At 43.3% G+C, this 23,829-nt stretch overlaps 1 protein-coding gene across 1 annotated transcript in view; it reads left to right on the top strand.

Annotated features, from left to right (window-relative positions):
* Positions 1-23,829, top strand: part of LRCH1 (leucine rich repeats and calponin homology domain containing 1) — a 666,761-nt gene that overhangs the window by 388,232 nt on the left and 254,700 nt on the right. Inside the window, exon 8 of the mRNA XM_069205389.1 lies at positions 21,121-21,223. Within this exon, the coding sequence (XP_069061490.1) occupies positions 21,121-21,223 (103 nt within the window). The remainder of the gene's footprint in view (positions 1-21,120; positions 21,224-23,829) is intronic.

The raw sequence follows: 23,829 nt of genomic DNA, 5'->3' as shown, positions 1-23,829 counted from the left end.
TACAAATAATGCATATTTAAGTAACTAATAGCATTTTTGTGGTTCGCACCATAGGGGAGGTGGCTTAGTATAATATTGCAATTTGAAAATGGCCCCTAGCAAGATAGGTTTTCGACCTCACTGCTGTGCAGTTTGCTGCGCTTCCCCGGCAGCTCCCCTTCCCCCCAAGAGCTGCTGCGCTGGCTGTGAGGGAGGTAGAAGCTCTGCTCCCTCAGGATGATTTCAGCGGACCGCTCAGTGCCTGCGCCCAACCACACCTTCTGTTCCCAGGGGACTCTACCACTTGGATTTTCTCTCTGAGGCCACTGTACATGATTTGTGGAATCTAATGCTAAACTGAATTTAGATTGTTAAAGGAGCAGATTTCGGAATACCTGAATATTTTTCGATGAGTCCTCAACATTCAGCAAGTCAGCTGGACTGCAACCCTGTTACTAAAGGTTAAGGCTCACTCCATTCACGACCACATAGCCCACAATACACTAGTTCCTGCTGGAGGAGGAGCTCTTTGATGCTTGCTGGTGCTAAAAAAAGAGTTCTAATTTTCATGCAATGTGGGAAACACCTGGACACGTGCCTAGGCAAAGACCGAGCCCGGACGGGATTGCGTCTGCTTGTGACTTGCTGGGCTGGGCCACATCTCTTTCTTCTACCTCTTTTGAAGGAATCATGGGTAAGTGCAAAGATTCAGTTCTAAATAGTCATGTCACACATAAACGTTCATATGTTATAACTTCTCTCAATTCAGTGGTGGGTGACATAAGTGAGGAAATTATCTCAGTGAGCAGGAGTAGGGACTTACTATGAGCAACCTAGAGAGATCTATTGGCCCGGCAAATTTGGCGGGTGCTCGACATGTGCATGACCAAAACCTGGCTCTAGTGGAGACATTGATTACCATCATTGAGCCCACAGATAGTGCTACTTCAATGACTGTGGTTGTGGATGTTCATCCAGTGTCTGCTGAAGTTTTTGTGGTCTCAGAGCTGCCTACCCGTAGAAGGAAAACAAGGATTTGTCTGTAAGAAAGATTCAAGGGATGCAAATGGCAAGTATTACAGTGGAAGTAGGAGAGAGAGAGAGAGAGAGAGAGGCTTTCTTGGGCCTCATGATTTAACTAGGGTGAGAAAGGGCCCAAAACGTGATGTTCTAAAACTTATGGAGCAGCTCTTGAACTGTTTTTATTCTAAGATGGAGCTGTTAGTAACACCCTCTTTTTAGGTTTGTGATAATAGATTGATCACAACTGAAAACTCCATTTTGGATTTGCAGTCCTCAACCAAAACAATTGTCTTTACAGGGCTGTTGCAGGTGCATAATGTTCCAGGTTTATTTTAATGGCAAACCAGTAAATTTGATTCCCTGTTTGGGTCACTTTAATGGTACATGGGAAGCAGGGACTGAGGGCCTCTTTCAGCAAGAAGTGAATTGAGTTTCTTGTACTGAGCACCTAGCTGTCAGGGCTCCTCCATTAGCTTTATCTAACAACTCTACTTTTTCTAGAGGCAGACATCACCCTAATCAGTTAGATCAAGGGGGGGAGAGAAGGCTTGCTGGGAAAGGTGGTCAGCAGGCTCCTCTTACACAGGCCATGTCAGTTCAAAGTAGACTTAATTTGATACCTGATGCACTGCCATATGATGCTATATTGGTGACCGTCCCTCTGATAGAAAAGAGAGTTAACAAATCTTTAGACCAACTGAACAATAACGTAGTAATTTGGTGTAATGAACATAGAGGGAATACCTCCTACTTAATCACATTATGATGTCTAGGCATGTTGGTTGGATCAGCATGGGGCATTCAGTTCTGAAGGGGTATTGTATAGTGATACATTTTTCTCAACCTGATTTGACAGGAAGGCTTTTGTACCAGTGCCATGTGCAGAATTTTACAAAAGGAATACAGGTTCGTCCACTTGGGGGTTTATCCTCCAACTGTGTATCAAATGTATTGAAATAGTCCTGTTATCCCCCAGCCCATCCGCGCACTAGTGGAATGAGAAACTTTAATACTGCCAAGTCTAGTAGAGCTGAGTCATTGGATAGTCTTGAGACTATTGATTGTCTTGATAGTACTATGGGTGGGTGTGCTTGTCCCGCAGCACGATGTATTTCATGTAGCCATAACACCGCTTCCATGTCATCATCTGGTACACATCAGATTTCTAAAGGCCTGTCTTCATGTGCTTTGGATGCTGTAAACGCATCAGCACACTCCCATCTCAGCAAGGTAAAAATAGAACCACAGCTGTAGGAAATGAGAGCTGGCACCATTTGTGACATTACTGGGCCGAGCTGGACACCTCCAATTTCATCAGAGCACTGGCAGGAAACACCTGTGAAAAGTTGTGAATCAAAACTGCCAAAAATGAGCTGGTTATTTTATCCATTTAGGTACCCTGGAGACCAAATTGTATCAGTCACACAGCTTGTCTGACCCCAGTGGGTAAACGGATGTGTTCATGAATGAACCTCAGTATTGAGTGATGAAAATTTTCATGCAGCAGACATAGGTTCATCAAATTAAGGTTTACTGACTTGTATTGGAGATAATCAAAGCTGATTTAAAAGTTACAGGCGCCGATACAGATAAGGTATATATTCAAATAGGTTCACACTTTTAATGAGGACAATGAGGATTTGCTAATACAGAGCAGTTCCCGCCCTTAGGGACATCTTGGTGCACAGGAAAAGAGAATTTACACGAGATGCTGGGAAGGCAAGAAAAAAGCTGCAAAATAGTTATGCCTACAGGAATTCCTGAGGCTAACAATCAACAGAACAGATGTGCCTTTAAGCAAAGATGAAGTTAAACAATGAGGGGGCGGAGTGGAAGAGCGCTTCTCAGTTTCGAGCCAAGACAGACAAGAGAACAGCCCCTTGACTGGGACTAGTTCAAGAGAAGAGAATTTGATAGCAGAAAAACATTAGACTCTAGAACAAAAGGTGGTCGGTATATCGAGAAGCAGTTTCATAAGCTAGAGTGGTCTGTGCTGTAAATGGCTCAGTTGAGTTTCCCATGAGCAGCTGACACATGATCAAAATTGCCTAGCCACGCAACCTTATGGATTGCTAAATTGTAGACTTTTGGTAAGTTCTTAAAAGCAATATATGTGGAAGAACCAGTCATAGGTGATTGCAATTGTGCCTGGGAAAGAACTGGTGCAGGTACCAGTCTAGAATGGAAGTACTGAGGCAGAAAGGGAGGGATACACATATAACGTTCAAGGGGATATAACCAGTCAATAAAGAAGCAAAATGTAAAATTGAATATGTTCAACATTCTATAAAGGTAAAGGAATTTGAAATAGGATGCAAAACAGAAGTTGCTATCCTTAGATTGATTAGTTGGAGCTGAGCAAGGACATTACACAAAATATAGCGTGGAAGATGGGTGGCCTTAACTGAATAAAAAAAAAAAAGAAATAAAAAAAAGCTCCAATCTTTTCATTGAAATTAAACTTTAGATTTTTCCATGTTTGTGAATGAAATAACACATTTCATCATTTGGGTATTTGTTGGATGAATCATCGTTTCTGTATTTTTGTGTATTATTTTGTGGTTCAGATCTTCAAAATTTCTAAGGCTAAGGTCTGAGGATTCCAATAATGACTCAATGTGGTGGTCCTCAGATTATAATAGTGACTCAGTGGGTGTCCCTAGATTCCAGTAATGATTAAGTAGGAGTTCACAGGGGGTGCCCGAGAGCCCGGTGGCAAGATGGCCAACACTCCATAAAGCTCTACCAGCCAGGGATGATTAGCCTGCATTTCTCCCTGACATCTGTGGGCATCAGGGCGCGGCTGGACGGCAATTTTATTCCCTCAGTGCCCTGAAACAGGACAATGTGTTTATTTTATTTAGAGACCACTGTTTGAGGCCCGAATTCGCAACAGTGCTGCGCACTGCCAGGGCCAGGCAGCAGGATCTGGCCTATGCTTGCAGCGTGTGCTGTGCACGAGTAGAACCCTAAGTTTCAGAAGTGGGGTGGATCGGAAAGAGTCCTGCGCTGGCCTCCGGTGGATGGATGGCTTGCTGCATTGAGGTGGGCCATGAGGCGCGGGCTGGGACTGGCCTCGCTGAGGAAGCACGGAGGGCTGCAGGACGGCTGTAATGATGAAGTAGCCAATCGGCGGAGCCTAGACAGACAGGACAGTTCATTCTATTCCCTGCCTTTCCATGTAGGAGTGTGAGGGGCTTGGTATGTCATCGCTGGCCTCAGGTGGTGGCCGCTGTTGGGCCTTAGATCCGAAAGGCCCTTCTGGATTTGACTGAGGGCAGTGGTGGTGGCACAGGGGACAATTAGACCCTGCATCACCAGATTGTCACAGACAGTACCAGGAGGCCTGACCCTGTGTGAGAGACGTGGACCGGGTGGTGATCCCCCTATGGCTACAATGACTGTGGTGGGTCCCTGGGCCCCTTGAGGCACACTTCTGCAACTGCTCCACTCGTGGCACTATACACTGCCTAAAAATTGGTCTCTGATGCATTGGACTGTTTATATTGCTGGAAGGGAAGGGAGCTGCATGATCTGCACGGGACCCCCGGATACACTCTGAGGCTGTGGATCCATATCCTTGTGGTAACGACTGCAAAATATGGCCTTCACATGCCTCAGGGAGTGGCAGGGCCTGTGGTCCTTCCCCCTGCTTGGTAACTGCTGGTCACCTGGGGTTCGGTGGAGACTTCCCTCCAGTAAATTTGCACAGTGGCACCCACTGCAGTTGGTTTGCTCATGCCCTCCTGCTAGTGCCCACATGCTGGAGAAGGCAGGCTGGACCCCTCTGATTCTTTTCCTCTTGGCCGGTTCAAAGCTATCTCGCCCTTCACCCAAAATGGGAAAGGCAGACGTTAAACACTCCAAACTCACTTTCGGTGGCCGCAAGAGAACTGGTGGCTTGGGAAGATCATCAGAGGAGGTGGGCCCTGACCCGGCGGGGGACAAAGATCCAGTGCATTCCTCATTGATCCATTCAATGTTTTTGGAGCTTAATCAGAGTCTCCCTTCCATGGAGTCTAAAATCGGTCAGTTAACCATTCGCATTGACTGCCTTTAAGAGATTATTGATTGGCATGATAACCATATTGGCCAGCTGGAGCAGCACTCTTTGGACCTGGACGACAGACAGCACACTGCTAGAGAGAAGTTATTGCAGATGGAAAAAGTCATAGAGATGATCTGAAATAAAAACTAAGATATGGAAGCACGGACAGTATAATTGGGGTCCCTGGGTACACGTCCATGTATTGCATGGAGGATTATGTGGAAGCCATGCTGAGAGCTCTGTTCAGAGATGCAATGTCCGCTCTCCTGGTGGGAGAGAGGGTGCATTGGACCCTGGGCCTGCAGCGCCTGCCAGGTGCCCCCACCCTAAACTGTTACACTATAGGGACCGAGATACTGTGCTTCACCTAGCCTGAGATCACAAACTGCTCATCTTCCAAACAGTACTCTCACTATTTAACTGGACTACACCCCGATGGTCCAAGCTGCTCAAAAAGATTTCCTGCCAGTTAAGCACTCCCTTCAGCAAACGGATGCCACTTACTCTTTGATATACCCAGTCAAAGTGTGGATCTGTCACTGAGTCAAATTCCACTACTTTACCTACCCAGAAGCTGCAGCTAAATTTGTAAAAACGCTTCCCAAATCTGGTCATGCTGCTGATCCTGCAGAACATGGTGCAGCTTATGCCCCAATGAGTGATAATGATTAGAGCAGTTGTATGCTTCGACGGTTCCCTTGCTTCATGTTTTGTTGTGCCCCTCAGCTTGGTCATTCACTTTCAGGTATTGTGCCTGGCTGGTTTGTTGGCCCCTGATAACTTAATTCCCGGGCCACCTGACCTTAGACACAAGTTGTGATGTTGGGCCTTCGTGTCCCTCCCCCTTCGGATGAGTCCGCTACTTGTTCTTCTTTTCCTCTATGGTGGGAGGCTCTGTGGGGTGTTAACTGTGTGGGTATATGCAGTCTGGCCTTTTTGGAGGGTTGGCATGTGTGGTGTGGGCACTGTTTGGGATTTGTTTATAGTTTGTTTTATTTGCACTCCCTTTCGTATCCTTTCCCCTTCTTCCGCTCAGCACTCAGACGCACCACTATTTCCCTACACTCCTGTGTGGATGCCTTTGTTGATGTCCTTAATCAAACCCCATCTGGCATGAATACACTTACCTGTTAGAATGTGCAGGGCCTGAATGATGCGTGCAAGGTGCGGCAAGTAGCCGCATATATTCAGCGTCACAAGGTAGACATTTGTATGCTCCAGGAACTGCATCTCCCGGAGGCCACCAGGTCACAGCTATATGCTGCCTGGTTTGGCGAAAGGCATTTTGCACACTACTCTAATTATGCATGGGGTGGCGATTATTATCCGGTAGGGTCTTCGGGGCACTATGTGTTGTTGGCAGGTATATTATTTGACTGCCCTTTCGATCTTCTATCGGTATATGGCCCCAACTCAGATTCACCTGACTTCTTCATGGAGGTTTGGCACTTGGCTGGGACGCTGGGGCCAGGTGCTCTCCTATGGGGGTAGATTTTAATATTGTGATAGACTTCATAGCTGACCGTAACAGCACAGCTAGACAACCACATCTTAATGCATCTGCACTGGTACGTTCACTTATGTTGGGGAATTACCTAGTGGACCTCCGGTGCTCCAAGTGTGCACCTAGTAGGGAGAGAACATGCATAGCCACTGCACGCAGCACCTGGTCTTGCATAGACCTGTGGCTTGCGACTAAAGACGTTGACTCATGGACTCACCGGGTTGATCATCATTACCTTTCCAGATCAATCCAGCTTTGTTCCGGGTAGATCAACTGCACAAAATTTACCGACTTATTTTGCAGTAGCGCAATTGGTTGATCCATTCTTTGAAGGTGCTGTTGTATTCTTAAATGCCACTAAGTCATTTTATTCCCTGAAGTGGCCCTACATTTTTGCATTATTAGCCCGCATTGGTATAAGTCCTAAGTTCCTCCGTCTCATTGGACTTCTTTACGGATTCCCACTGCACAACTGCGTATCAATGGCACTAGGTCTGCACCTTTTCCAGTGAGTAGGGCCACTTGTCAGGGCTCCCCTCTCTTACCTTTAATGTAATGTTTGCTGTGGCAGTGGAGACGCTTGCCACCCGCCTGCGACAATATCACACAGCTAAGTGTCTAGCCTTCTCGCCGCAAGCAATACTGGTCTCCATGTACGCGGAATCTTGATGTCCTTTTTAGGGAATTCATCTGATTTTTTTGGCATATCGGGCATCATGCTTAACTGGGCAAAACCCATTATATTCCCCTTGAATGATACTACTAGCAGGTGCAAATTAATAACAAGAACAATTGCGCAAACAAGATCACATACATTTAGATTCATCAAACATTATTCCCTATAGCAGATTATCATTAGTGAGGATCCTTAACTAACACCAGACTAGCATCAGCATGTTGGGCTTCATGCAAAACAATTTGATAACACAAATTTGGAAAAAAATCTAACTATAGCTCTCGCAAAACAGTGCAGTTGGTACCTAGAAAGAAAAAGCAAATAGGCATAACAAACACATGGGTACAATAATACCTCTCCTCAAGCGGTGTTTGTCATTGACATCAAAACTAAAGGCAATGCTTCAGGCCATTTCAAATGCGTAGACGCACACATCTGTGCAACTCTTGACTTCAAGGTACCATTCATCTGCTCCACTAGTCTGGTGCTTCAGGGCAGTAACTACAATGCAACTTCTGCTCAATGTTCAATGCTGCACACAGTAATTTAATTACTTCATTGATGAAGTGACTTCTCTGTCTGATTCTAAAGAGATCGGAAACCTGAAATGTGGTATCAGTTCCCTAAGCAGTAGTTTCGCTACCGTGAGACTATCATTTCTTTGTGTAGGGTGAACTTCAATCTAGTGACTGAAAATGCAAACAACCACCAACACATATCTCAAACCTCCACACACGGGCATCTCAATAAAATCCATCTGCATTCTGCTGAATGGACCTCCTGCTCTTCCAGTGTGGCTCAAATCAACCACTGTCCCTTTCCCCGAGTTCAATTGTTGGCAAATGACACAACAATGGCAAACTGCTTCTTTAACCTGTCTAAACCATGGGTTGAACCAATCATGTTTGAACAACCGAATCATGGCATCCCTCCCAACATGTGCTTGACCATGATAATACCTAGCCATTTGAGACAACGGACATTTGGCAAAACCAATTGACCCTTTTCTGAAACCCACAGTTCATCTTGTCTTTGCACACATTTCATTTTACTCCATGAATGTTTTTCCTCCCTGTCGGCATTATTCTGCAACATTTTCAATTCCTTCAAGGTGTCAATTACTTTCAAAGCAAAACTTGAACATGTTTCGTCTTCTTCAGGTAACAGTTCCCACTTATCTATGAACGATATTGAGTTCAATGCACAAAAACCCTGCTACTTCATCCGCATATCCATTTCCCAATGATACAAAGTCCTGCAACTTCAGATGTGCACTGCATTTGACAATGGAAATCTTTTAAGGCATTTGAATAGCATGTAACAAATCTTTAATCCTTTCACCATTTCTCACTGGTGAACCAGAAGAGGTAATGAAACCTTTCTGTGACCACAACTGGCCAAAATCATGGACTGTTCTAAATCCATATATGCTATCCGTATAGATTGTAACTTTCAGCTGAGCAGAAACATGGCACGCTCTAGTAAGGGCTACCAGTTCCGCTACTTGGGCAGAATACACTCCTCGAAGACAAGAAGCTTCCAAGGTACCAGTAATTGTGCACAAAGCATATCCTGCTCTCAGTGTCCCTGCATTGTCTCTCAGACAAGAACCATCAACAAAGATAATTTGGTCATTCTCTTCCAATCGGGTATCTCTAATGTCAGGTCTTGGTTTTGTGCAAAGTCAGTTACTTCAAGATAATCATGTTCAACATCTTCTACTTGCTCAATTTCAATATTTTAATTTGGGAGTAAGGCTGCCGGGATCAGCACTGTACATCTTTTCAATGACACATTTGGTGACCCTAAAATACTAGTTTCATATCTGATCAACCTTGCACCAGTCAAACATTGGGTTTTCGTTCTAAGTAAGTAGAATCTCAATAGAGTGAGGGGCCATTATAATCAGTGGACGTCCCATTACAATGCCTTCACACTGTGTAAGGCTTTGACCAACCGCTGCAACTGCGAGCAAACAACCTGGTAAGGCTGCTGCAACTGGGTCCAAAGTAGCTGAAAAATATGCGACTGGGCAGTTTACACCTCCATGGACCTGTGTCAAGACAGACAAAGAACGTACATCACGCTCATGACAAAACAATGTGAAAGGTTTCGTGTAGTCAGCATACCCAAAGCTGGAGCCTTGCACAGACTCTCTCTCAATTCAGTGAACGCTTTCATTCCAGCCTGGTCTAACACTATGGGATCAGTGACTTCCTTATGAGTCAGCTTCTGTAGCCTACCATCTCTAAAAACATTCTGATATCTCTCTGTGTGGTCGAGGGATTTATCTGCAATATGGCTCTAATCCTTTCTCTGGATATCTTTCTTGATCCTTTCTCAATCTGGTGACCCAAGTATTTCACTACTTTTTGACAGTATTGCAATTTAAGCGGAGACACTTTATGACCATTCTTTCCCAAATGGTTCAGTCAGGCAATCGTATCATACTTGCACTCGTCCTTTGCTTTAGACGCAATCAGCAAGTCATCAATGTACTGTTCCAAGGTCGATTGGAAAGGCAATTTCAACAACTCCAAATTCTTTTTCAAGATCTGATTGAATATGGAAGGTGACTCTGAAAACCCTTGAGGAATTCTGCATTAATAATAAACTCGAACCAGAAATTTGAAACGGAAGAGAAATTGGCTGTCCTCATGAAGAGGCACAGAAAAGGCTTGCGACAAATCAATGACAGTGAACCACTCAGCATCACATGGAATCTGGAACATTATTACAGCTGGATTTGGCACCACGGGACAACAGTTGACCTCAATTTAATTTATTATTCTCAAGTACTGGACAATTCAAACATTTGAGCATTTTGTTTTACACAGCAAGTCTCTTCCCAGTAGGGATACCGGACTTGAATCACAGACTACAAATTTGTGCAATCCCTGAAAGTGGCAAATTTTAACCTGAACTGGTTCTGTATTCAGGTTAGTCAAATACTGGTTTGCTACTCTTACAATCTGAACTGTTTTATCTGAAAGGGGCAAGTTTGGCACTTCTCACTGTAGAGCGTGTAGCTCCTGTGTCAACCAAGAATGAAACTCTGTGACCCATAACCTTTCCCTTCACATAGGAACCTCTCTGATCTTCTTCTAAGGAAGCTGCAAGCATACAAGGCTCCTCATCTGAACCGTCGCTCATCCAGTCATCATTTATTCCATTCTCACTGTGTAACTGGAATTGGTGCACTGTTTTATTATTTTGGTTACGACTCTGACCTGTGACCTGTTTAGAAAACATCATCTGTTGCTGTTCCATTGGGGCTTGAGGTATTTGAATGTGCTGTCTAGGTACCATGGGAACCTCCTGTTGTATTGGGTGCAAATGTGTTATTTGTGAACGTGGCATTGCATTTGCACCTGCTGCATGGGTTGACAATATTTAGAAAATTTGCCCACTCTCGGCCCTCTCATGTTCTGGAACAACTTGATGTCATTACTTTGGTGAACGACACCTTCCTGCAACATCATCAGACTGTCCCATTTCCAATGTCCAACAGCTCCGCAAACATGACATGGCAATAATTTCTTCATTCCCTGCACATCATTCTGAACCAATACAGTACCCAAGCCTAGACCACGATTCACATTACCCCTGTGACTTCTACCTCTCATCTGGGGCTGACACATCATATTTCATTGCTGCGGTAACTGTTATGGAAAATTCCCTTGCACACCTGTATGAGCAGCTTTAATCTGCATCACCATCGCCTTTTCTTTCAGCTTTCTCTGTTTCTCTGTTTCGACTCAATTTCATTGTTACAGTACTTTGCATACTGCAACACCTCATCAATCGGCTTTGCTCACCAGCAGATCAAATGACTCTTAATCCTCTGGCTAATTTCAGGTCTCAACCCTTCCTCAAATCTGAACACAAAAGGAATCATATCTTTCGCCTCAATTGTCTCTACCACTGTAATGCGATGAACAATCTCTCATAATACGCATGTATCGACTCCTTTGCTTCCTGAGCTGTCCTGTCAATCCTCTGCCAATCAATATTTTTGGGCGATATTCTTGTTTTCAAAAATTCAATCACCTTATAGTAATATTTCATTACCTCAGGAGATGGTGAACCTATATTCTTGTCTCTCTCTTGTTCGCCAACCTACACCTCTTTTACGTTCGATCCACAGATCTAGTAACGTGTTCAAGTCCTCCCACAGGCACTTCGCAAGTTTCACAAACCTGTCTGTCTGCTTATACCACTATACTGGCTTCTCTCTCAATTTTGGATAATCATTTGTAAATGATAGAATGTCACTTATGCTCCAGGGGACACAAATATAATTCCCTCTTGGAATCTCTCTCACTCGTAAAATCTTCACTGTATCTTTATCCTGCTGCACCTTTGCAGTCAGCTCCACAGAATCCCTTTTCCTCTTGTCTCTTTTCTTTACCCATCTGCCTTCCCATTTATCTAATGCTCCCTAGGTCTGGGCACTTAAGCACTTCCTTAAGGTGTGCCTTCTTTCCGGCATGTCTCATGTGTTCAATCTGTAACTCCTTTTCAAATGGTTTGTCTTCTCTATTTCTGTGCCGTATTTCTCTGCCAGGTCTGCTAGCTTCTGATGCACATTACTCACTTCCCTCGTAATCTTCGGGCACAAATATCTCAACTCTGCTTCTGTGTAGGATTCTAACTTGTTCACACCCATAGATCCCTCAATGAGTACAACCGCTTCCATGCTTAGCCTAACATAATTCAAACACTCCTCTCACTTAAGAGCACTCTGCGGGGGTATTCAGCTTGTCTAACCATTCAGTCAGATGATGAGCTGTCAATCCTTGCAATGAAATGCTACTGGCTCGGACTGGTGGAACCTGCTGTGCAACTGCATTTGGGGTCAGTGGTGTCATTAATTTCAAACTCTGGCTGACGTTTGACCCTACCATAGTATCTGGAAGTGCTACAAACGGACTGAGGTCTAACAATGATCATGATCTGTCAAAAGTCTGTCCCACAGGAGAGACTACCCGATGATTTTCATTGTGTCCTCCCCTCATTATATTCTAGGACATGGCACCCTGTTCACCTACTGTAGATTTCTTCGATGCAAATAGGGGTACGGCTGGACCAACAGTAATAGGTAACGATATAGCATCTGGGGTTGGTCTGGCACTTATGCTCTGTGGGAGAGTAACTCCCATGTTCTGATTCATCATTGAAGACATATCTGACTGACCTGTTGCTGGAGTGAATCTTGGCATGATTTGTGGCTGCACTTGGGGCAGTAAAAGTGGAGTTGGTTCAGTCTGAACCAACTTCGGTCTCGATTAAACCTGTTCCAGAGGCACCATTAAATTTGAATTCTCTGAATCTGTGGCAGTTGCACCTGGCTTTGTACTACAGGAGCAGTAGGCACATTAAGACCACTCTGCATCGTATTCTGTGTCAGGCTAGCATTAACCTGCATCAGACTCACTGTCCCATTAACCTGTGTCGGAGCTGTGGGATCAGACCCTATACTTCGACTACGCTCATGTGCTGCATACGGTGGTTGGCGATTTCTCAATAACTGTAAAATAAACTCATCATCATCCGATTCGTCCTCCCCTGTTGAAGACTTTCTAGCTTCCCTACTTTCGAACAGACTTCTGTTAGTCTTTCTAGTAGCTTTCTTTCCTTCCTTCTCATTGTCCTGCGTAATTTCCAGAATCAACTTTATTCCGTGCAAAGTCTCCATCCTCCAAACTCTCTGATCACTGTCCCACCTAGCCTCTGCTAAAGTCTTTTCTGCCTTTCTCATCCTCCTTTTGAGTTTCTGTTGCTGTTGCTGTCTGGCTACTACCTCCCAATCGCTAATGCCTCAAACTGTGCTGGCCTCGGACGGGGCTTTGATTCATATAACACCATCCTTAAATGCACTAAAACCCTCAAATTGAACGTCCCATTTGTAGGAAATGCTAAGTTCCCATCCTTTTCTGTCACTTTGCACCATTGCTTTAGCCAAAGGCATGGCGCAACACCCTTTTCTTCCATTAAAATGTAAGCTGGTGTACCTTCTGGTGGTGTAGCCTCACCAGTACTCATTGTAATATACGTATCTCTCCTGAAAGCACTCTTTAAAGCTTTGAAAAATGATTTTTTTTCCGACCTGTTTGCCATTCAAAATCAAATCAGGAAGTGACTTTTAATCCCAGAATTCCCTTCACCTACTTTCTCAACCAACTGCCTCTCACGGACGGCTGCTAATCCGTGCGCGACCCTTCTTACTAACTGACCTATCCCAGCGTGGCTCCAATGACGTCACACTCACACGTACTGCGGCTGACAAAGTCTTGCAGCTTGTCCTCCCAAATTTCAATTCACACAAAACTAATGCAAAAATTGTGAGCACTAATCAAAAAACAAATCTTCTGGTTTACTACAGAAAAGGTAACGCAATCACTTCGGAAACTTTACGGATTTTTCACTGATGGCTCTTCCCGCACTTACAGCTACTCCTCCTTTCTCAGTCTCCCAGATTCCCAAGCAAAATTTGACCCGCAAATTTTACTCTCAACTGATAAGTGGGTCTGTCCTGGTGCACATAGGACTCGCCAAATCTCAGCCTAAATTTTCTTTCACTCACTTTGACTCATACTCTGACCTATCGACCAGGCCCGACCCACCTACTAAACCAGGCAGATTACAACATAAAATCAAGTGTCTCATAAACTTTTCAATATACTCTGGAGTCTTAGCGCACGCAGGGTCCGTACATTAACAACCATGTGGACAATTTTTTTAGCACAAAATGCCACACACATGTGAAGTTCGACGACTTTCCTACTCTCACACTGTGGAGTATGCACACTCCTTCTACAACTTTATTTGGAGTACACAAACTCCCTGAACCCTCACAAACCTCACAATTCTCCTGCGATTTTCATAAACTGTGCAAGTGCAATCTACTTCATTCACACTGTCACTAGAACACTGAGAACATCCTCAAACAACTATTAGCAAGATCCAAGATTCTGGGAAAGTCATTTCCGGACTCAGGGAAACATTTTCTCTCCAGTTAGCATCATTGAAAAATAAAATCCGAATCTCAGTAATGATGAACTCTCGAAGGACCAAATTATCAAGCTACTACCATCTCCGTTGATCTTTGTCTTTCTGCTACCACTTCTGAGACCATCAATCCTACTACTATCTCTGTTAATACCTGTTATTCTATTTCATACGTCTATGCTACGATCTCTGGGAACACCTATGACGGGCTCTTAGGGAGGCGAACCATCATTTTCTGCTACGATCTCTGTTAGTGGGTCTGACCTTACTAAGTAAACATTTCAAGGGGACACGATTAGGCAGATGAACCTTTGGACTCGCAATTAAGATGATCCTACCATAATTCTAGTACATGCAGATCAATAATCAATAACCAATAAACACTATCAATAATCAATGACATTTATAATCAATGGAGTAAGTAATTGTCACACACCATGACCTTTCAGTCATGAATAACCACACCTTTTAGTAAAAGCTAGAATATTTATTTCCCTAAATTATCAATGCTAACGTCATGTAAATGAATCTGAAAATCAAATGATACGCATACAGAAACAACACCGGCTGTCCAAAGCGACAGAAGAAACATAATTTAATCAAAGCTTGAACTATTACACATTCTAAGATTACAATGCAAATTAATAACAAGAACAATTGTGCAAACGAAATCACATACATTTAGATTCAACAGAGAAAAGACATCAAACATTATTCCCTATAGCAGATTTTCATTAGTGAGGATCCTTGACTAACACCAGATTAGCATCAGTATGTTGGGCTTCATGCAAAAAAATTAAGTAACACAAATTTGATAAAACATCTAACTATGGCTCTCGTAAAACAGTGCAGTTGGTACCTAGAAAGAAAAAGCAAATAGGCACAACAAACACATGGGTACAATAATATCCCTCCTCAAGTGGATCGGCAAGCTAAGATAGTCTTCATCATCAGGACATCAGTTGATCAGCAGGGCATTAGGATTCAGCATCAAAGTTCAGAAAACGCAAAGTCTTTAAGCAATAAAGTTAAGCACGTCTCTTGTCAAGACACACAAGAAAATTTTGACCTTTCGGCCAGCAAGAAAATGGCCAATGGCAAATGCTGGTTTCTTCTCAGTGCAGTCCTGTTAACTTAAATTCACTAAAACTACTTCCCAAATCCCTATTAGTCAAAAGATCACATGATCACACTTTGTCCAATAAAACTAAAACTCCAAATCTATGAATTCTACCACTACTCCGTTCACATATTGCTGATTGTTTTTTCCTGCAATGTTCTCATCATCTGGCTCGCCAGGTAACAATATTGTTGCAGCTTCTACTCCAGTCAGTGTCTCCATTGTTCTCCTCCTGAGAAAGTCTGTCTTACATACATTACACACATAATGTTACATTTAGCAAGAACAGCATCTTCTAGCAGTCGGTTCTCATGAGAAAAGATTCTCAGATGGGAGCACATTTACACAATACAATGGACAATCAAGGTTTTAACTCTTTAGGACAGCCATTTATTAAACTTTAAGAACTACAGCTTGACATGAGGCTCAGCAACTAGGCCAATAACTTTGCTAAGTTAAGGCCTACAATTAATAAAGCTAATAGATTATGCATAACCTTTAATATGACATATTACTACATTAATCAAACATATGCTCAGCATTTCATAGCATTAGGCTATTACTAAGTACACTTCATTAATATTGGCGGCCACTCATCATAATCACATTTTCAAATGTTTACATTATTTTTATAAGTTATTATATTTTCTACACAAACCCATTACTCAGAATACATAGACACCCATTAATAATTTTTATTAAAACACCTGCGCTAGCAGGTTCTGTGGTTGACTGCGCCCCATACATTGCACTGCTGGGCTATGTGAAAGCTATATTCCCAATGGAGGGCGTAGACTGGCAGGTATGCGATTGTTGTTGGCAGGTATGCGATTGTTGTTGGCAGAGTGGTGATGTGCTGGGGAGACGGAGGCACCCCGCAAAGCGTACTGGCTTCGGAATGCAGAGTATTGTCAGGAACAATTGAACTGGGATTTGAGGCCGGCTGGTTTCGAACCCCAGGACATTTGGGCCCCTCTGGTGACCTGCCTGACTGTGCAAGAGGTGGACACACCAAGGAATTCCCTGAGCACCAGAGCTGAGGATTAGTGCAGCCCTCATTATGCCTGCAAGGATGCCTAAACCTGGGCTCTCTATTTGCAGAGTGTTTTACTCAGTTGGTTACTGATCTGAGGTGCCTTGTCTTTCCCTTCCTTCTCTCCCAACCCCCTTTCTTCTCCCCACTTCCTATCTCACTCCATCCCTTCCTTCATTTTCCTCTCCGACTTCTCTCACAAATTGCAGATTTCGCTACAGTTATAATGTCTCAACTCTGATGTCTATAAGAAACATTGTATATCGGTACCTCTGTTTTTTCAGTCTTGCGGTGTTCAAAACATCCAATGAATTGTCTGTGCTCTATTCTTAACTTTTCTTTGTTACTGATTGCAATGGTTTTTATCAATCGTGCAAATAGATAAAAATACAAGATATGTTATCATCATTGCACTGTTTCTTTCATATTGCCTAAACGGATACCCTGACACCAACCCTGTCCATTCCGATATTGTTGTATTGTCTTAGAAAAAAACCAATAAATACATATTAAAAAGTAGGAGTCCACAGAAGTCAAAACGTTAAGAACCACTGCATAGACTGCCTTCTAGCAAACAATTCTTGTGTAGGGTGAGAGTGTTATAGTTTTACTGTCTCCAATTGAAGTCAATTAAATTCCACGTTTAAATGAAATTTTTATTTTTGATTCTGAGTCTTATTCAGGTTGTTTTATAAATCTTTGATGAACAAGACGTGTTTCGTGATTCATTCAGTTACTTCTCCAGGGCCACGTTTTGTGTTGTAAATGGGATACAAATCCTGTCTTGAAAAAATGACAGGTGACCACTGCGAGATACTTACCACTTACAATAAGAAACAATTCTGTTTTAATTTAAGGGACATCACTCTGAGGAAGCAAGTGAATGGATTGTAAAGCATGGGCTGGCCAGCAAAGATTTATGAAAGGATGAGTATGAGCATCAGAAAGGCAAATGCAAATATCATAAAAGTTTGAACTTCATTGACCTCATTAGGATAGAGTTAAAAAAAATGTTACTCTTTTTGTTGCCACTTTTAAGAATTTGTAGTCTTTGGTAAAGTGATGAGACAAGTCGGTGTACACTGAGGATGCTCAGCGCCAAGCATAGAGTGACTTCTAGGCCCCTTTTGTGCTCATACAGAGGAAGGTGGCGATCTCGAGGGAGCAGTGGCCTAGACCCACCTTAAGTACTGGGCCACAGGAATACTCCATGCGAAATCTGTATGGTTTCTTGCATATTTAAAATCATTCAAAACACTGGAAATCTGTGTTGTGCTTTAATAGAATATCGGACTCTACCTTGGCAGGTAAAGTGTTGACTTCCTACACTTAAAATAGTGTTAGTCGTTCGCACCGCAACTAACAGAACATTCTAGGAGTCGCCAGGTGGAAATGTACTAATATTGGCACCGCATTGTAACCCAAGGCCCCCTTCTGTGTCTATGCGATGCATTGGAAGTGCACAGAGTGCTTAAATCAAGCAGCCGTGATGGGGAGTCTCCCCTTAAACCCAAGTTTATTGGTATTTTGGAAGGAATCTGCTGTTTTTTGGCGTCCTCTTCCACACATTCAGACATGATCAAGCTGGACGTTTGTGGAATAGCTCCAGTGTTATGACAGACACTACTTTTCATAAGATAGTCCTTTATCTGAGTGCCTATTCATGGCTGAGTAAAGGAAGAACAGACATAGCTGCTTCTCATCAGATAGTGCTTTATCACTGGCCAGGTAGCAACCTTAGTCACTTCCAGCACTGCAGCACTCGGAGAACTGCCTCTACCTGTATTATTAAACCTAGCACAGATGGCACTGTCTCTGACCATAGGAATGGGTAGTACCCCAACACTGATTGCACTGTCACTGCCTGTGGTAGAACACTGCACTACGTCTCCCAGCCTCACCACGCTAACTTTACCCAAACCACTGACCTTGCTCCCACACTGCACCTGTACTCTCTCTGGCATCCATAACCTCACTAACCCATCCACCCATCTATCTTTGCACTAAATCAGCCATTCATGCAGTCAGTCACTCACCCACCCACTCACTGCCCCCCCCCCCCCACTCCACACCGTTAGCCTTTCCAGTTTTCAGTTTCTATTTGTTGTGAATTCTGGACGTGTTTTCTGTGTTTTCCAAGGTTGAAATAATCTGTGGTTATCAGTGTAAATCTTTTTTTGCTCCGTACAAATATCATGGGAATGGTGTTTTTCCCAGTGCTTATAAACAGCCTGGATTTTGGTTCCTTCCTTTTGTCCCTCATCCTTTCCTAATAGCACTTTTCTCTTCCTTCTTTCATGCCTCCCTATTTTCTTCTCTATACCTTTCCTTTGAATGTGCTCTTCCAAACACATTTTCATTGTTTCCCTCAGTTCACTTACATACCTCCTTTCCTAGCATCCCTATGTCCAGGATGCACATGGATGGGGATCTGTTTGCACCCGTTAAGATTTGAATGCAGCAGATAAAAGTTAATGGCAAACAATTAATTAACTTGTCTGCTTCTCTGTTCTTCAGATAAAAGACATACATCGACTTAATGAAGATTTTCTACTTGGGACATGAGATGTACATTATGGGGTACTCATTGTTCAGTTAATGCTGACCAGTATCACACTGCCATGTTCCTTGACTTGAATTATCAAGAAATGAATGGCCCAAAAATGTGGTAGAACTGCCAGATCCGGGCAAGTTCTTTGTCAGTTGGTCACAGGGGAGTAATTTGCTAAGGAGTTGATATGTAGACCGTTAGCTTTACTGTCTTTGGTGACAGAAAACTCTAATGCTGTGCAGCTGAGGTAACAAACTGCATGACCCGCAGGATGCCTTAGGTTGTTGACTTTGCTGTTCACACCATGAATGAAGTTGATTTTACATTGTTGGGCCATGCCTATGAGATTGTGTTTATTTGGAAGTCAGCAAACGGACCACTAAGAACTGATTTTTACCAAGCATGCTGTCTTTCTTTATTTGGAACCAGTGCCGGGACAGTGCTCCTTCCAGACATGTTTAAGAGTTGCCCAAGATACTGTGCCCTTGTGTACTATGCATCATTACTGTTAGTTTTTTTCCACCATGGGAAAACAGCTCAACATGAATTTCTTAAATGCATCACTGTAGTCTGCAGATTTTGTCTGGTGTTACGTCTTCTTCCAGCCATATAGGTTCCAAGCTTCATTTTGACATTGTGGCAATAGGAATGAATATTGAACTTGGTTATCATGGGTCTGTATCATAAACATGTTTTACTTCAGTATGCAGACACTGGGCGGGTCTGTGCACCTATTTTGTGTAAATTATCCTGTTTGCAGCACATTTTTGGAAACGGAGAGGGGTTGCTGTCTTGTCATATCCCTACGATTATCTGAGTTAATATATGCATTGTAGGTGGCTCAGTTTAAGCATCAGCATCTTCTGGGACTCTTCTTGGTTGCTAAAGATGTTTGTGATATGTTTCTTATCTTTCTATATGAAGAGATTAAGCTTATATAGGTATCATTTAGATACCAGCACTACATAACTTTAAAAACAGAGAAAACACACACACACACACCCTCCCCCCATATGCCCTTGCTCTGCCCTTGTCCCCCCATTACCAGTCATTTCATATAGTCATCCAGCCATGCACGTATTTATCATACACACTTTTGCATTAATCCATTCATCCATCCACACACCAACATAGCCAATCAATAAAGAGACAAATTCACTTATGATACATAATGGCATAGCCAATCCTTCTATGTCTACATGTTTATGTGCCAATTTTAAAAACAAAATAGAAACACAAATGATTCAAGGCATAACAAGTAACTTTTGGCAACATAACAAAAGCAATTCTTGTCAATAAATTAATATCCATTTTTAACCCATCATGTATCATTCTTCCTAATGCTATTGACCTACATGTGAGAAAGAAGATACCCAAAGAATACTGCATCCGCCTTCCTCTTAGTGTACAGAGTCAGCCGGAGAATTTTGTACTGTTAGCACCTACCTTTTTTATATACCTATAAAATACTACTTGGGAAGTGAGTCAGCCCCCTTCATGCATCCTCCTTTGCACAACTCCCTGCTGCTTTTATCAGCATATTCTGCTTTATGTCCATTGTACGTCAGCTGTGTATGTTCCTGCTTTTGATAACAGTCTGCTTTAGTTAACTGACTTTAATTTAGGAATGCAACAAGCTGTTATAATTGTGCTCCTTGTTATATTTTATATAATTTAATCGCATACAGTATTTTTTTGCCTCTGTCTTCTCAAGGCTGACAATCATAAGAACAGCAAATCTTAGTTTTTCTTAAATAGTACAAATACCAAGTGAAACCCCATTGCTCGGGCTAGGTATGAACAAAATATTTTTTCCCCAAATGAATTAAGAAGAAAGGGATTGGGTCATATGACAGTCAGTCCTTCTGTTGAGGTAGGAACATAGACAGACCTCAACAAAGCCCATAACGTACAGAAACCCCTTAGGAAGTTACTGTAGTTCCTTCAGAATTGGGACAATTTGGTTCAATCGCATAGTGTCCAATGTGTTGCACCAGTAGCTTTTTGGCAGTGCACAGTAAATATCTAATTCAAGATGGCTTAACACTGTATATGGTTTACAGATCCAACCCATCTTCAGAATTAACTCTGCTCTATGTCTTCCATTCATAAATTCAATTTTCAAGATGTTCACTTTTTGTAGTTTGACTGGAAATGTGTGTTTGTTTTATTTAGCCTTCTGATGAAGAGACTGCCAGTCTGAATGCACCAATGTCCAACATCACAGAAGAAGATCAACTGAAGGATGACTTGCACAATCGCCTCAGCCCACTAAAAGGTTTGAGGACAAGCAGAAAGTATTGTACTGGCTCCATTATATTCTTATGGCATTTCACTAGGCATGTCTGCGATATTGGTGTTTTTGTGCTAGGTTGAACCCAGTTCAAAATGTATTGCTCCATTACTTAGAATGTAAAACCTCTGTGCATTTCAATGTAGACCCACACAGCTGCATACTACTTTGTTACCATGAGGGTAAAACTTGTAATGGGGGCATTCAGCATATCTAACTCTGTTGTACTGGGTTCTAGGCTATTAAATACCACAGATTATAGTGAATGTAAAGAAAACTGTAGTTTGTCCATGAAATTATGTCATACCTATTTCTGTCATGGATGTCACATTCCTCCCACCACTCATTTCCTAATTCCTCCCTCCACCCTTATGAAAATTTCTGATTAATTGTGCCCTTTTAACGTCTAATTTGTTTTTTCCCCTAGAGACAGATTGCATTGTGCAAGGTTACTCTTGTGGTGTGAGTTAGCCAGGTAAAACTCGGCTGCTCAAGATGTGAGCTCCACCTAGGGGTAAAGGCTTGCCATTTTGAACAAATGGGAGTTAGGTCTCCTGTGTTTTACTGTATAATATTACCATTGTAGCAAGGTGAAGGTATTATATGTTATGACTAGGTAGTCTTACCATGGAATATCAACAAAATACCCAGTAGTGGACCTGTGATTCACTCTCAGCAAACCCTAGCTCAGTTCTGGTAGTGTGGCAAAGAGTAGTCGGACTATTTAGAGGATCTTGTGTAAACCATTTCACATTACCAACATGAATATTAAGTAAATGACACGACTCAACAGAAACACAAACCAATTTAGGAAAATAGATTAGATCTTAATCTTAATTTAGACACCAAAATGAACTTTGTAGCTTTTGTACAGCCGGAGTTGTGAATTTGTAAGTCTTTAGAAAATACAGTACAGTACTTTGTAGATGTAAAGGGCTTCCATTGAAGTCAATGGGTAAAATAGCAGTGTGCACTCTGCACTTGTAGGGTGAGTCCTGATGAACCCACAAGAACTTAAGGTGCTGCAGGGTCCTAGACCACGCTACAACAGTCATACTTTTGTTACCTTCCCCAGGGAGTCCAGTTGCAGAGGTGAATTGGCTGTCCTTGGTGCTGAGCTGTCCGCAGTGGCTGGTGCGTTTTTCACTCTGTTGCAAAACAGGGCTTTGGGGTGGACTCACACTCTACCCTTCAGATGTAGAGGTCTTTGGGGGGCCTGGAGCAGGATTCGATGCTTGGATCTTCACCACTTCATCTGGAGGCTCCACGTGCAGAGGTAGCTCCTAGCTGTCAATCACCGGGCTGGTCGTGCCAAAGCTGCTTTGCTGCTCCAGTCAAAGTCACTTCCTTCAGGCTGCAAACCCACTGGAAAGGGGTGGCTGGTGACATTGGTCTCCATGCTGGGGGGTGCTCTGGAGTTGGTGAGAGTTGCGTGGTGTTAGTTTCTGGGCAGGTGACAGACAATCCTTGGTAGCTGCAAGAAAGGTCCACGGGCTTTCTAGCGGCTGGAGATTGTTTGGCAGGGAGTTGAGGCTTGAAACTTGGCATGTGCCTAACTCCCACTCTTTAGATGCTGGACACAGAGTTTCTTTGTGCGCAGGCACTCAGAGCCTGTTGGGTCGCAGTTCTTCGATCTCAGCCCATATTTACTCCTGCAATTTACCTGGGACTGGTGCCCCCAGTCAGGGGAGTCTTCCTTGGAGTTTCAGTGTGCACTGGGGCCCCTCTCATTAGGACCAATGAGTTTTCACCTCTAGCACACTTTGGGCGCTCAGTTCCAGTACTGGTCTCTGTAGGTCATTCTGTGTCCTCTTCTTTGCGCTGGGGCTGGAGTCCAAGTCCTGTTGTTGGTGCAGACGTCTCATTGTGGTACTTTCTTCTTTTCCTGGTGAGATCTAAGTTCTAGTGCCAGAGGAGCCCCTTAATTCCTGGTTTAGGGGGGCATTAAAGGGTGTGAGGGACAGTGGCCAATGGGCTACTGTCCCTCCAGCTCGTCCGCCCCTGCAGTGATGACTTTCTTTGTGGAGAACGTCGCTTTATAACCAGAACCCACTATTCTTAGGGTCTGCCAAGATGGCAAAACCCTTGCTTGACCGTGCAGACCTCCTAACCCACCTTAAAGGTGTGGCTAGTTTGAGGGAGGTGCACACCACCTGCATAGCTAATTTCCCACCTGTCTGGCCAGGCAGGGCGGTAAGGTCTTTGTCCTCTGTTGAGAGGACAGCTCTTGGGGATATCAAAGGTGGGAAAAGCCTTTGAGGCTCACCAACCTGATACTAGCCAGCCTGGGAGGGAGGAAGTGTGACCTCCTTCCTTCCCAAGCCCTTTGTCTTATGTCCTGCCAAGGTACTACCACCACTGGCAGGAGGCCGGACTTTTGTATGTGGTGGCAGTGGCTCAGGAGAGCCAGCCAAAACAGTACAGGACTCGGGTAGTTGGTGGGCACTCTCTAAGGGTGCCACCTGGGTATCTGCTTTTTAATCCTAAACATGGACATCGTGTTCAGGGTTAAAAAGCACAAAGTTTGATATCAAACATGATTGGATTCAGCTGGGCCATTGTAGAGCTGGACATCTGAGGAGTGGTCAAAT

The sequence above is a fragment of the Pleurodeles waltl genome, chromosome 8, assembly GCF_031143425.1.
Source record: "Pleurodeles waltl isolate 20211129_DDA chromosome 8, aPleWal1.hap1.20221129, whole genome shotgun sequence".
In the NCBI taxonomy this organism is placed as follows: Eukaryota; Metazoa; Chordata; class Amphibia; order Caudata; family Salamandridae; genus Pleurodeles; species Pleurodeles waltl.
The sequence above is the reverse complement of the archived record's forward strand: the minus strand, read 5'-3'. Positions and strand labels throughout refer to the sequence as shown.